Source organism: Tauraco erythrolophus, chromosome Z (assembly GCF_009769465.1).
Source record: "Tauraco erythrolophus isolate bTauEry1 chromosome Z, bTauEry1.pri, whole genome shotgun sequence".
In the NCBI taxonomy this organism is placed as follows: domain Eukaryota; kingdom Metazoa; phylum Chordata; class Aves; order Musophagiformes; family Musophagidae; genus Tauraco; species Tauraco erythrolophus.
In genome coordinates, this window is record NC_141496.1 from 60,235,382 (window position 1) to 60,251,722 (window position 16,341).

Below are 16,341 nucleotides of genomic sequence, written 5' to 3' on the forward strand. Positions count from 1 at the left end.
CTCTGCTGACTCTAATGATGAAATGTGAGATAAGGACCACTGAAGGAAGCTGTATAACATATATTGCTGCTTCCAAATAATTTAAATCAAGATTAATTAACATTTTATATATATATATATATATATATGGCATACAAATACACTTTTTTTTTTTTCTCAAAGAAGGGGTAGATGTAATTCTTTACTTTGAAGAAGCTAAACTAAAGCTAAGAATGCTTCAAAAAAGGTTCAAGACATAGAAAAGAATTAAAGATATCAAATATTTCCTTTTTTATTTTAAGTTTTTTAATGCCCTAAAATATATCTGATCAAAGAATGACTTCTATCTACACTCAGGATCTACATAAAAACTTATTCTGTAACCAAAAGAAATTATTCCCTAGACACTTTATGGGCTAATAGATTCTTGCAACTGAATCCTAGTTAACATCCAGAAGAGGCAGTATCTGTAAAAAAATTATTGCACTGATCACAGGGATAAGAGAACCAAAATTTACTACATGACCTACAAATAAGTAAGGTGAGGAAAACATGAAAAGCACTAGAATAAGCTGAAAAGACATGAATGACATCAGGGACAGAGACTCTATTTTCTCTTGCTTTTCTATGGAATTGTTGAACATGATATAAGAAAATACTTACGGGCAAGAGCACATGAAAAACTTAACATCTTTTTGATACTGAGCAGTGCAAAGAAGCACCGAAAATTCACTGGCAGCTTAAATCGCGTAATAAGTCATACCTTGTTTTGTAAAGCAAGAATCAATTATCATATGAAAAGCAATCTGAGCTTACTCTTGCATATTTCCTTTTACATCTTATTTCCCCTTTTCTTCTGTGCCTTATTATTCCCTTCAAAATTTTCTCTAAAATCTTGCCGTGCCCAACTTGCAGGTCTATTTCTGCAGATCATTTCCTTTCGTTTTCTTAAAAAACAAAAGCTAGATCTGCTCTTTCTGACTGTAGAGTATCAGCCAGTTTGAAGTATCTATCAAATATTTGCTGCTGCATGTGCAACAACCTGTAGTAGCCCTTTCTGCACCACAGCAGGAGCTGCCTCGCCCACTGGACACAAGTCCATCAGGCTGCTTGAGCTCTGTTCCCAACTCATCTGCAGGCACTAGTACTTCTGTGACCAGCTAAATGAACATGCCCTGTTGAGAAAGCTCAGCAAAGTGAATCAATGTGTAAAGCCATACGTAACCCTCCCAGGCCATTGAGATCATTGTTACAGCAAGCTGAAAGCGATGTGAGGCAAGGGCTTGGCCAACATGCTCCATGACATGCTTTAGCCCCACAGCTTCAGGAGGGGAGCTCATACCAGAGCGAATAAGTCAGTCATGCTACAGGCATAGAATGTATAATACAATTTTAGGTCAATTTGCCACTTTCAAGCACTGATCACGAGTCTCATCCTGATATCAATGACGAGAAGGAGACGGTGCTGAAGAGAGGATTGCAATTCAAACACCTACTTATATGATGATGGGCTCCAGCATACCCCCTGGTGTGCAAACGCAGATTGCTCCTCCATTGCTATACCTACTTAAAGCATTACAGCTGAGTGGAGTAACTCCTGCGCCTCATACAACTTCCACTTCTGAGCTACAGCATATACGAAGAGTGAAACACGATAAGACTTGAAATTTCTGAATGGCATTTTATGAATCTGCTCTCTGTGATTTAGAAAGTGACATGGAGTTATTTCATTACAGGCCACCATAGATGACATTTAGACAGTTGTGCATTGTGTTACCTGATGTTAAAAGAAGATACAGAAGAAATTTGAGTAATAAAATTTGAAAAAAAAAAGATATTTTTATCTTTAATGAAAGTTTATGCATGCATTGTAGGATCTGTTGCTTTTTCACTTTGAAAAGCCCGATAGAAATCAATTAACATACACAAAGCTGGAAATACTTTGACTGTAATTATGCACGTAAGCAAATGACCAAGAGAATCAACTACGATTCCACAATTAGACTTCCACATTTTAAACAAATTAATCGCATCATCAAACGAGCAGATACCTGAAATCATAACCGATTTCATATTAGGAAGGCTGGAGTAATATCTGAACTGGGCCTGCTTTTGGATTGTGTAGACCTCTGTAGTATTTCTTTCAGATAAATTACTTCCAATTAAAGAAGTCATACCACATGTCTGACTTGCTTCGTGTTTAGCATTTCTGCTAATACCACTCTATCCTGGTTTGGATACCTAGTCTCTGAAAAGAGCAAACTTAATAAATATATCCATTAAAACCCAACCAAAACAAAACAAACTTCTTTAGCTGTTAAAGTTCTCAAAATTTTGTGAATTAAATTTGTATGCCCTAACCATTTTAGACCGGAAATAGAAAAAAAAACTATTCTACATATTCCAACAGATCAACTTCCTCAAAATTAATTAAAATTAGGTCTCTCAGCACTCATAGTGCCAAATAAAATTCACATATCTTTTAAACTACATAATAAATGTGGTTTTTCAAACAAATTCTTCACTTCTATACTGTATGCTAGAACACACCCTTTGGTTAATCCTTTTTTCCTATGCTTGATGACTAGTTGCTATTGAAGCAAGTGGTACCCTTTTATGCATTAAGATAGATTGTTTATATTGTCTTTCATTTCTAGAGGAAATTCAACAGGTATAATTCTCCTTTAATATTCTTTGAAATGTGATACACTGTCAAATACTGTATGTGAAGTTCATGTTCAAGCTACCAAAATGCTACAACGATCAATCTACCTTCTGCATGTGTATCAGTCTACAAGAAAGCCACCAGAAGACATGTTAAAGTCTTTGAATTCTTTCACTTCAGAAACATATTAAAGATTGAATGGATTTTGTAAATGTAAAAAAAAAAATAAATAAAAGATTCAATTTTTTGTAAAAATTTCTCAGTCTGTAGCTCAGCCTAGCATCCATATGCCAAATTTTGTAGGGGTTGCCACTGATATTAGGAGATAACTGACAGTAACTTATTTGAAATAAATAAGGGACTAAGTCAATCACTCAACCTGGTATGGCCTTTCTAACTCCAGGAGTAAGTTCTTTTATAGAACTTAACAGAATGACTCTGTCTTTGTATCTGCATATAAACTGCATTCAGATCACCTGAGAAAGTCCATCAGATCTAACCATTAATTAAATGCACTGTAATTTTTAAGACGATTTTAATAATCACCTGAGTTCTAGTTGGCAATAGTGAAGACAGGAGTTGGAAATGTGCACATTTTTCATATCCTTTATAAACAGGAGTTACATGAAGAAAGCATAAACTAGGGTAATCCTGGAAGTACTAACAGATATCTTCATGCTTATAAAACAGTGCAAGTACTGACCCCATATAATGATGTAATTAAAATACAATTTTTTTATCCACCTGTAAACAAACCCAAATGGCATAACTAATAAAATACAGGACAATTTTTCTATTCAGCGTGACTGAACGCTGCTTGCCATAATAAACTCAATCTGCAATAGGATATATCTATACTGGCCAAAAGTTAAAAAAAAAAATGTGTCTATTATAATACTTATTAACATCATTTCATCATTTAAAATTTCCCCAAAAGGTTCCCTGAAAAGCTTCCAAGGGCTGCAGCTGGAGGTGATTCTGATGTCACCTTGTTGCCTACTAGTAGTGATGTAAATGCTGTATCATGTCAACAAACTCAGAAACGCTGGAAAGACTGATATCCAAGTTGCTTAACAGACTTTTTTTTTTTAACTTATAATCACTGTAGTGGGGTGGTCTTTTCCATACAACTTGTAACAGATACCTACTTCTAGTGTGACTGTCTTCTTGTCAATCGCATGAGTCAAAAGAAGAGGATGCTAAAATGCTGTACCAGAGTTTTGACAGTTTACAGTACAACAGTTATTTTTAACTTAGAGAAGAAGAAAGATAAGAAAAATTTCAATATGAGTGATAAAAAGGCCTGTTTGTATATTTTTCATACATATATATATATCAGAGAGAGAGAGAGAGAGAGAGAGATACTGACTCCAAAGACAAAACACAAAGGAATTTTTATCAAAAAGTGAAAACATAAAACAAGTTCCACCTATTGAAAATTTTCAGAAACAAGTACAGAAGTTAGAGTCATAATTTCCCAGAAATTTTGTATCCTAAGATGAATTCAAACTCTTCTGTTCAGACAGGACTCCAAAAGACTCAAAAAAAACCCCACTTAAATTTCAGCCAGCCCTTTTCTCTGGCTGTTGGTCATTCTTTTCCTTTGCGAATACAGCTTTAACAGACTTTAGCAACAGGAGGCTCGCACATTCTTGCAATTCTTTACGCAGTGAAACAATTCTCTTCCCACTACAGTCAGTGAAGTGGCACTACCACTGGTAAATACTACCTCTAGGGAAACAGTGACTGGTGAGTATTCATGCTGTAGATTCCTGATTATTATTTTAAAAAGGAAGTCACAAGATTTCAGTTCATCACTGTACGCACTGAAGTGTTTAGTCATACCAAAATCATCTACCAGTAGAATTTTCTAATTGGGCTTTCTAAATTGGGAAGTCAAATAAAGGAAGAAACAACAAAATATTAACAGCACCACAAATATTTTAGTCTTTTAGAAGCATCCTACAACCTCCACTAAGTAAAATATTATGCACACTGCATGGGAGATAAAACCCTAATGGAAATGCTGTGAGCATTGTGGAGCAGAAACAGCATAAAAGAAGATACCCACAACACTTCAAACGGCTTTGATTCTTGTCTATCTTCACATATAAAAAAGGGGGGAGTTGCATGGGTGTCTTTCAGTGTGGTCACCATTTTCTTGTAGAAAAACATTTTGTGTTGGCTTTGTGTCAGTGCCAGTTTTGCTACAATGACACAGGAGAAGAGTCCTCCCCAATAGGAGAAGTCCTCCCCATATCACTATCTCTTACCATTTAATCTCAGTTGAAAGCATCACACTTGCTTTCCAAGTAGTATTGCTACTAGATTACTAGTAGTATCACTAGTAGTATCACAGAGTATGCAGGCATCGTCTGCTCTAGTATGTACAATGGAAAGCATGAAATATTTGCTGCTTTCTATTAACTACTGAGCTCCTCCTTTGCCCTGAATCCTCAGCTCCAGTTGAAGACCATGAGGACTGAAGGTCTCTCAATGCCTTCCAGGGTCAACCATTACAGAGCCAAATAAATGCAAAGTTAGCTCCAGTGAAGGATCTTTATTTTTACATATTTGAAGTCTGAGTCATTCCAAAATTGCTTCAAAAGTCAGAGCAGGTATGTCCTGAATATCAGCATTTGATATCTTTTACATAATAACAGTAAAAAACTAGTACATCCAGTCTCATCTGAATTTACTGAGTACTACTGTGTTAATACAGAATAAATTTACTACATATACTACAGCTATTTAAAAGCTGCAGTCACATAAGAGACTCATCATCACACTTCCCACGTGATCAGTGAAACTGTTATATACTCAAAAAGTATACTACTTAGTCAAAAAAATAAATACAATCATTCATATATGCTGTATAATAACAAAACATAGTTAGAAATTGGTTCAAGTCTAATACATACACCTTGAAAAGGTTAAAAAAATGCCATTTTGATCTTAGATAGACTTTTTTTTCAAAAGTTGTTTTTTAAAAATATCATTTTGATTTTTCTTTTTCATCTGCAGAAAGCACTTTAAATCAAATATCTTACTGCTGCATTTTCAAATTCCAGGAAGTACTGTAAAACAAATACATAAATGATAGTGTGATGTATTATGACATTCTCAGGGTATAATTTTCTAGGGATACAAATAAATCCCGTCGGTCGCTTCCAGTATGCACCCCACAACAAACAGAAAGGCAGAAATTAAGAAACTATTTTACATTTGTATTGAATAAATAATTTAACACACATACTGATATTGATTTTCAGACTCTTGTTTATCAGAAAAGACCAAAGACTTATCCACCACACTGCCATCTCCTAAACTGGGTCACAAAATCCAGTGGCAGAGACAAATCTCTTCTTATCTGTTATTCCACAGAACACTTTCCTGGACAAGCTTCACCATACCTTGAGTGCTATGCTTCACCGCTGTCATTATAGCCATAAGGCAGACAATAAAGCAAATAACGTGTCTCCATTTTTCTCATTCTCAGCTGAGAAAAAAACACCAAGTAAAGCAGTGAGCCTTTGAGAGCTAGGCTGAAACCGTGCTTTTGCAGAGACAGCCTTCCACATGTGACCTGGTCTAGATCCTGCTCCGGGGTGGTGGGACCATGCCAGTGGGCCCCCCGCGCAGACCAGCCGAGTCAGGGTTTGACGACGGGATGCAATGCAGGGCTTCACATGAGACAAGCTTACACACTGTGGCTTTCCCAATAAGCTGGGCTTTTTGCTTTTTTCTCTTGGCAAGGCTTGCCAGTCGGTTGCCTGCTCAGAAACTGGACAGCAAGCCCAAGGGCAGCCCCTGCAGTCTACAGGCTCCAGCCCCTCGCCAGTCTGCTCTTACAGGGCACTGCATTTCCAGAAAACATTCAATTGTACCACCTCAGCCCTCTGACATTGTTTGTTAAAGTTCTGCAGGTTTTTTAAATCTCATTATTAAAGGAGCTGAAGCAAAACCAACAAACAGATACAGCTGTTTTCCACTACAATGCATGCCCTTTCTGTCTCCAAAAATTAATAAAAGTATATGCAAAGGTCAACGTCACAAATGACAGTACAGACAAAAGATTGCCCCTGATGAACCCAGTTTTCGAAGATGAAAAGACGAAGAGATCTGGTTCTCTGACTTCTGGAAAATGTTCCACTGCAGTCCGTGCAGTGCATTCACAGGGACAAATAATTTTAAATACTGCTGAATTAATTTCATCTTTAGCCCTCCACATTTGCCCATCTCCAAGGATACAAGGATACATCATCCTTCACAACTGCTTGCCTATCACAAGTTCCCTGCTGTCAGTCCTGTCAACATAAGCATCTAGCTACCCTACCCGGTGGGTGACTTCAAACAACCCCATGTAAAACTACTAACCATACACATCCAGAGCTCTGGACTAACACCTCCTCTATTTTCCTTCTGCCTTTCCGCTATGCTCTTGAAGGACTACCATTTTAAGAATCAGACTTTCCTATGTCTGCACAAGGCCACACAAGAGAGAGAATGAGAGCAGAGCCAAGGACATCCTCAGGCTCTGGGCACAGCTCTTCCCTCCTTAGACTTAGGCAGACGTGGAGACAAGGCTATGTGCCATACAAAAAGGTGATGCTGCCACCTTCAAACAGTTGTTACAGATTCCTGCATCTGCAAGAGAGGCTAAGTCCTGCACGTGAGTCGGGGCAATACCAAGCACAAGTACAGGCTGGGCAGAGAATGGATTGAAAGCAGCCCTGAGGAAAAGGTCTTGGGAGTTCTGATGGTTGAGAAGCTCAACATGAGCCGGCAATGTGCGCTGGCAGCCCAGAAAGCCAACCGTGTCCTGAGCTGCATCAAAAGGAGTGTGGCCAGCAGGTCGAGGTGATTCTGCCCCTCTATTCTGCTCTCGTGAGACCCCACCTGGAATACTGTGTTCAGCTCTGGAGTCCCCAGCACAAGAAGGACATGGAGCTGCTGGAGTGGGTCCAGAGGAGGGCCATGAAGATGATCCAAGGGCTGGAGCACCTCTCCTATGCAGACAGGCTGAGAGAGTTGGGGCTGTTCAGCCTGCAGAAGAGAAGGCTCTGGGGTGATCTTATTGCAGCCTTCCAGTACTTAAAGGGGGCCTACAGGAAAGCTGGAGAGGGACTTTTTCCAAGGGCATGTAGTGATATGACAAGGGGCAATGGATTTAAACTGAAAGAGGGGAGATATAGATTAGATACAAGGAAGCAATTTTTCACTCTGAGGGTGGTGAGGCACTGGAACAGGTTGCCCAGAGAAGTTGTAGATGCCCCATCCCTGAAAGTGTTCAAGGCCAGGCTGGATGAGGCTTTGAGCAACCTGGTGTAGTGAAGGGTTTCCCTGCCCATGGCAGGGGGGTTGGAACTAGATCCAACTCTAACCATTCTATGATTCTATGATTCTATGATAGGGATCAATCAGGGCCCACACTAAGGTGAAAAACTTTATTATTTCCCTTCTGGTTTTGAACCTCATATTTATTTACTGTGTTGGAAAACGCACTGACACTTGTGCTGTGCATTTTCCATACAATCATTAGTTAGAATCACATCAAGGCTGGTTACTTAGACATCTGAGATCCAATTACCCTGTCATTTGCATACGCACAACACCAATTGACTTCAATGAGAGCTGCACGTACACCACTGAGTCCCCATAACTCAGCTTCCACAAGTTACCCATCAAAGGGGAGTCAAACCAGCATTGTGATAAACGTATGGAATTTCAAAACAAAAGGAAGCTAAACTTACGGACACACATTTCCCTGCTTTCATAAAATCCAGGGCAGCACTGGGATTTACGCCTGTACATCGTTTTTTCACCATGTCTGTAGGCAGTACGGTAACTGATCCTAAAGAAAAGAATGAATGGTTTTAAGATACAATTTGTGGTTCAGAAACAAAATAGTACAGGTCAAAAAATATTCAGGTACCAGTAAGAGGAGAGAAAAAAGCTCAAAGAGACCTCAATTTATCTGTTGCTAAGTTCAAGAGTCCTAGTGGTTCCTCAATAAGTCTTATGTCCATAGGTGGCCAGACAGCAGGGAAAAAAGTCAAGGATTCTGGCTGCTTAACTAATAGGCAAACCAGAGCATCACTGCCTTTGGCATTAACATCCCCTGTGGAGGCTACAGGCTGGCCATTCAAATCAGTTTGCTGGATCATTACAGCTACCAGTTTCCAAGGGAAAGACTTCTGGGGATCATCCTCCCAAAGGGGAGTCAGCTTTTCAGGGGCAGAGATGTCATGAGAAGTTCTGGTTCAGGCAAGAGGTGGGAGGGCTCGAGGGAGAGCTCGGACCTCCCAGGCGTCCGGCAGCACCGCACGCCTCTCACCAGGGGACACCACCTTTTGCCAAACACAGCCCTGCAGGGCAGCGACGAGCAGCACACAGAGAAATCGGCACATAAACCCCTCAAGAATTGCAGAAAATATAGCTTCCTTCTGACATAAGCAAGCAGTATTTATGAGAAGCAAGTTCTCTCACCGCTCTCTGCTCTCTGCTCCTCACCAGCTCCATAAATCTGCCCCTGCCCCGGCTCTCCTGGCTGCTGACCACACATTCCACCAAGCAGTAAACATGTCCCCACAACACCTGAGACAGCCTGAACTCCCAGCAAAGAATAGTTTGTATATAAATGGTGCCAAAGGTAAACAAAGCATAATCAGTCTTTGAACTCCCTATCTGCTTTTTACAAACTATCCGTACTGATCCCTCTCCTCCAGCTGCTCTGTCCCAGGGAGCCTTTCTCACTGCTGATGGCTCATGCTTATGGGCATATTCCTCTGAGGAAAACGTTCTTTATAGCTGCTGCCAGTTTTTAATCATTCACCCCTCGCTTACTCTCCGCAAGCGCAAGGTGTTTTCTTTAACAAATCCTTCCGATTTCCTTTCAGGTACCATATGCTTTCCCCAGGACATAAGGTTGCAAGTAGCAAAGGGTCTCTCATGACTTTTTGGAACAAATACACCTCAGAGGGGACTGGGGAGTTTAATTTTGTGCATTGCACGCTTTTTCCCAACCTTTTGGTTTTCTGTTAGCACTCCATGGGATGATACACCCTGACCCGCTAACAAAACATGTATGACATTGCTTGGACAAGCATTTTCCAGTTGACACAGACCACGGCAGTTAGACAGGCAATAGTTAGTCACTATAGCTAAAATATCCAACATATCATGCTCGATTTTGACAGACACAAAATATTTACAAGTATCTACAGTATCAGCAGTTTGACCATATTAACAATTGTACATCACCTGTGTCGTGTGCACTTAAACCAGTTTAGGATGTCAGTACAACTGGTGTAGTAAATTTGATCAAAAGGATGTGGATATGACTCTTGCACTGTAACCGAATAACTGGGGAAAAAGAGAAAGCAGACAGATTATCAAGCAAGTCCTTTACAGTACAGTCTGATTTAATTAAGTCTTTTACAGAGTCCTGGTATAGAAATGAATAAATATAATAAAATACTCGTGTGCAACAAAAAATCACAGAAAGTTCAAGTTTAAGCAAAACATGAACCAGCTAACATTATAAAACAGAAGATTATCAATTAAAAGGTTTTTCTTCCACAGAGTAAAGAAAAATATATATGCAGCAAGCCATTATGTCTCTACTGTGTAATACATTTGATGAAATAGTACTACTAGACTTTTAAAGAAAAGTAATGTGAGCCTAAATTTAAAAAAAAAAAAAATAAAAAATAAAAACAAACAACAAAACACCTGTGTCTCAAATGAGCTGCAAATCGAAGTAATGTGTAGTACATGTTCTCCTACAGCAATAAACTTTTACTAAGATCACTAGATACCCAGAAAACTAGTTAAGAGCCAGAAAATGAGAGTTTCTTCTGTTATCATACAAAACAGAAAAATCTCACTGGATTTTCTGAGAAATTTATTTTAAAAGTGGTAGCTGTATTCATAGCAAAACATCTTCTTTGGCAGTGGAAAGTTCTGCCACTGTATTTAGATATTAAGTGGGTGTTGGCACACAAATACATCGAAGCAATAATTACTGAAAAGCAATATAACAATTATGCCATCAAACAGTCTATTCAGCAATCAGAAATTATAGAATATTAAAGTCCATACCTTATTTTGTTTACCAGGTAATTTTTAGCACAGAAGGTTGGGTTTTTTTGAAACACTATACTGAAATCCTATTATTATTTTCTGCCAAAATAAAAGCAGAGTCTCCTAGAAATAAATCTACCATCTGAAGTCCAGAGTCTCCTGAACTGTCAGTGGGGTAAGAGGAACAGAGCCCTGTTGCAAAGGGGAAAAATACTGAATCATCCTAGAAAACTCTTCAGCAGGTTGTCTGTGCTGGCAGCCAGTCAGTCCTTGATTTCGCAAGGAGGTCAGAAAATACGGGAACGCATGGCAAATTCCTGCGGTAGGATTAATTTCCAAGACCAGCCAAAACACTTACGAAGTATGTAGCCTGTCTGGCTTTCAGTCACTTTCACTTATGCCCTCTTTGACCTCTTAACACCTATTCCAGGGTAACAGCCACAACTTCCTTGTCCTACTGTCACCACCTATACTGAGGGAAAACACATCCAGACTCACTTAACTCTAACTGCCCATAACTTCATGTTTTTCCTACATCCATAGGAAGGCAAGAAAACCCTCATCCATCCAGCTGTCTGACCTCATCCAACAAAACATTGGTGGGCTGCCAACGCTTGCCCAAGGCTCTGCGCTCTTCGTTTGAGGCAGGGCACGCTTGACCCCTTCTTGCTGTGTTCGCAGTTCATTTGTAAAGATCATTTTATTACTGGCTGGGGTAGATGTATTTGAAGCATACAGCACTGCCAGTGACAGAAGCAGTAAAGAGCTTGTACCTGGGGTTTTACTCTTTCATACTTATGCACCTTTGACACCTGCTCTGAGCTCCTCCTCGTTTATGAGACTCAGAAGAAGGAAAAAAGTTCATGCAACGAAATGGGCATGCTTGCTAGATGTATTTTTCTTACTGTAGACTTTGATCAGTTTGTTTTAAAACACATTATGCAACATAAACCGTTATATTCAAGGGTTTTTTTCCCATTTTGCTTTCGCTACATTGTAGCTTCCCTTAAAAACACTTTTATCTATAAAAACAGTAAACAGAGCATACACAATATAGAGCAGTATCCAGTAACATTGCAGACACGTGCCTGAATACCGTAAATAGGTATTTAGTATGGTAACTACTTCATACAACACTCTTGTATAAGCCAAAATTGTTCACAACGGTACAGGCCGAGACTCCAAAAGCTTCACGTGAAGCTCAGTTCAACTCCTTGGGAAAGCCCGTAAGTGATTTTTCTTTTAATATATACAGACTTTATAAAAAAGTAAATATCAGTTTCAATTATCTTTGTAAATATTTAGTCATAGCAATTGCAAATAAATGTACAGTGGCTTAGCAGCGCTCCCTGTGATTAAACATAAAACAAAGTTTACCTTAAATGCAGGAAATACTGCTGCCCTCAAGCAAACAGTTAGAGTGTTTCAGGCACTAGATGATCAGTCATGGGCAAAATACTAATACTGAGACCATAAGGCTCGGTTTCACTACTATAATGTTTACACAAGAAGTACAGGAAATGCTTGTGGCTCAAGCTCTCTTACCCACTGTGGCATTGTCCTCGCAATTAACATGAAACTGGGTGAACGGACCAACTGAATAGACAAATTCATATCTGTATGTTACAGATTTCTAAACTTCATAAAAAAAATAAACAACAAATCTTAATTCAGATTCTGTGAATGTTGAATAGGAAAGAATCAGCATAATCAAATTTGGCCAAGCTCCAATATGGTTAATTATATTTTGCATATGTAAAAGCTTCTTTTCACTTAAATTGAAAAAAGCTATTTTTATTCACCACTTGTACCCAGATGGTTGTGTAACATTGCTAGTGCTACTGTAGTGTTTTTTGTGTCCTAACCCCTACTGCAAAGATGAACTGCATTTCAGCCCAGTGTGAAATAGTCTTTTACTTACCCAGGAACTCATCTTGCCCATGCAGTAATGGGCATTTTTTTTCCCAGTTCATTACTCAACTAAAAGCTTTAAATCATATAAACGTGCCAAGTAAAACGAAACAAAATTATTACAATCAGAATTGATGTATTGTATTTTCCATATGAAAATATTACCTTTCCCAGTGGCTACACACATTGGGATCTTCCAGATTCAAAGATAAAGTTGTCCCCATCCAATGGTACAGGAGTATGACAGATAAGCCAAAAAAGGAGTTCAAATGAAGAGCCATCTTTCCAAAAAGGTGGCTGTCAGAAAAAATATTTATAATACATTAACAATATTATACAAATTATAAAGGAGCTAAAACTATTGAGCCATATATAATATAAAGCAACAGATACTTCAAGAAACACACACTGCATGCCTAGCAGCAGCAGAAATATAATGCCCATTTTGGAAGAAGAACTCAACTGGAGTCCACACAAGTGGCAGGGCAGTCAGACAGTGAACAAACTGCATTCAGAGGTCCTGGTGTCTCATCAAATTGCAGGCAGTCAGGCTCAGTCTATTTAGTGAAGATTTAGTCCACACCAAATGACAGACCTGAAACTTAGCAATAAAGGCTGGCATTTGCTCAAGACCCCAAGAGTAGAAAGGTTCAGCTGATGACATGCCGTAAGAGACCCTGTGCATCGCTTACTCGTAGGAGGGGTTTGTGCTACTCCGCTCATTTGCCAGCAGCACCCCCAATTCCTGCAGCCTAGGCCGACCTCTTTAAAAGCCTCTGATACTGCCCCACCTCAAGCAGCATCTTTGATAAAAACCCTTCCCCAAAATTACATGCTGATTTCACTACGTGGTCTCCCTAAGGATGTCTGAGCACCCGGAGCCTGGGCCAGCAAGGGGGCTGATGCCCAGGATCTGCTTGGGCAGGCAATAACAAAAGTTATTGTAATAACACAAGAATCTAAAAGATTATCCTAACACTTTGACTAGGTCCTCCTTTGTTTTCAAGCAAATGATTTTAATTTACATACTGAAACACTTTTAATCCAACCTGCCATTAATTCACAAATGCCAGAATGAATGTTGATAGATAATTTGTAATGACTCAAGCTACTATACTTCTCTTTCAGTAAACATTCGACCTTGTATCCTCATTTTCACACAAATTTTAACACTGTGGCTACAGAGATAGCCAAAAGAATGAGATCATTAAGTCTAATCTGTAGTATAATAAGAAAATAATTTCTAATATGTTTATTTTGAGAGAATGCAAATATTTTTAACAAAGTAAATTAATCAGAAATAGAAATTTTTTACTTTAAATATTATAGAAGAGAATAAAGCAAACTACACGAATAAATTTATTTTAAGAGAAAAAAGTCTACTGGGCCATGAAAAAAAAAAAAAAGAGAGATGAAATAGTCTTACTTCACAATACCTTCTTCAAAAGTCAACATAAAAAAGCTCACAAAAAGAAACTACTATATTTAAGATATCTGAGGACACAGAGATGATCCCATTTTGGTAAATCCCTCTTGAAAAATCAGGGCTCCTGAAAGATATTTCACGGTCTGTAACCGTTTATCTGCATGCAGACTGCATAGCAGAGTAGTCAATGTGCAGTTGTCTAAAAAGCAGCAAAAGCAGCTGTATTTTTCAGCTATAATTTCAACAAAGTGGCGATTTCCCTCACTGAAAATAGTCACTTTGATTTTGCAGACTGTAAACTGTATTTCCTTTCTTTCTTTTACTCTCAACTTCAGTAAGTTTCCTTTTGGATACATTTAACAAAATTTAAAATTAAAAAAAATCATTTGCATGAACCCCCTAGTGTAAAACTTGATTGCATTCCAGATCTTTTGCTTAATTATTAAGGAAAATCAAAACAGAAAATCAGTACAACTGATTAGCATTGCTAAAGTGTTTATATTAGCAATAAAAAATGTAGATGACTCATTTAACTCTTGCTGTCTACAGTTTGCACTGAGATACCCTGTTCAGAGATTCACTTTTCTTATTATATATTGCTTAAATTATCTCACCCAATAATACATCAGTATCTTCACTATCTACATATACATAGTACCTGTCGTTTAAGTACTGAAAATGCTCATGCTGGAGAACGCCTTCTCTATGCAAATCAGTGATTAGGAGATATACGAGGGAGTAAATAACTCCTGCTAAAAGAGAGAGCTCCTCTGACCTCTTACAGCATATTGTATAATTTATGTTCCTAAGCCATAAACAAAAATTTTGCTACCAGGCATTGAGCTTTCTACTGTGAGTAGTACCATTGACCTCCATGAAAAAGAACTTCAAAGAGGCAAACGGTTGCTCCCAAAATGCTCTCTGATGCCGAGCAATACATCTGTATATAAGGGGCGGGGGGGATGACATATTTCAAACTTCATATGGGAGTTAGCAAAATCCGTTTTCCAATCATTTTGATTGTTAACCAGGCAAAACTCATTTTCCAATCATTTTGATTGTTAACTAGTGTGTACGACTCTCTTGGTGCAGGTGAAGTCTCTGACTTCACAGCCCAACTGACTACACAACACATTTCACCTAGCCCACAGCATTTTACTGCCAGGTCTTTCTTCCACTCAAGTACACGGCAGAACACGTATGTCTTAAAGGAACACTAAAATCTCAGTGCCCCTTAGCAATTTTTATACTATTTGAGGCAAAAACTTCAGTTGACAAAGCTGCATCTTTACTCTCATTTGGCCAGGATCTTTAACACAGGTCCTGTGCAAAATGAGGTCTGTTTAGCTCAGAGACTTCTCCATTTCCCTGGACTTTAATACAGGCCCATGGTTTAAAAATGTTAACAGGAAACCAATGCAGCTGCATGAAGCGACCACAGACTTCTCCTCTTAGTTTCTGTAATATAATTAAGAAAATTAAGCTCATTATATGTTTATTGTATCAAAGGAAAATATTAATAATCATCAATAACAGTAATATTAAAAAATTAATCTGATCATCCTAAGGTATATTATAATTACTAACAGGCTCATTTAAAAATGGTGTGACAGGGGTACAGGTATCCCAAAAATATACTCCTATAAATTACAGGTAGTTCCTTAAAATACATTTTGATGTGAGCAACTACACAAACCACATTCATCTCACTAGTAAGCAGTTGGGAAAGCCTGTATGTGCATCATACAAACACAGACAGTTAACCATTACTACCCATCATCTGAGATTTGTAGGCTCTTTCTCTGCCCCTACCAACTGCATTGACAGTTTTGTGCACATTTTGCTTTCGTTTGGATTTTTTTCCTATAGAGTCCAGGATCAAAAGCAGAGAAAGAACAGATATCTAAAAAAGGCAACCAAATGCTTCTCCTCTATGCAGCCAAAACTGAGACACAATTACAAACCAATCTCTCCACCCACACAGAGCAGAACCACAAGCAAAATTCATAGCATCATAGACTGGTATGGGTGGGAAGAAATCTTAAAAGATCCCCTGCCATGGGCAGGGACACCTTCCACTACATCTGGTTGCTCAAAGCTTCATCCAACCTGGCCTTCAACACTTCCGGGGATGGGGCAGCCACAACTTCTCTGGACAACAACTTCCAGTGCCTCACCACTTCCAGAGTGAAGAATTTCTTCCTTACATCTAAGGTAAATCTGCCCTCTTTCAGTTTAAAGCCATTCCGTTGTCCTATCACTACACGCCCTTGGA

General features: G+C 38.7%; 1 protein-coding gene across 1 annotated transcript in view; it reads right to left on the reverse strand.

Annotated features, from left to right (window-relative positions):
• The window catches only part of MEGF10 (multiple EGF like domains 10), a 76,412-nt gene extending 63,491 nt beyond the window's left edge, over positions 1–12,921 (reverse strand). Inside the window, exons 1-3 of the mRNA XM_009986486.2 lie at positions 12,806–12,921; positions 9,908–10,009; positions 8,398–8,498 (exon numbers count right to left, since the gene is read on the reverse strand). Coding sequence (XP_009984788.1) covers positions 8,398–8,498; positions 9,908–10,009; positions 12,806–12,921 — 319 coding nt within the window. The remainder of the gene's footprint in view (positions 1–8,397; positions 8,499–9,907; positions 10,010–12,805) is intronic.
• Positions 12,922–16,341: the final 3,420 nt, after the last annotated feature.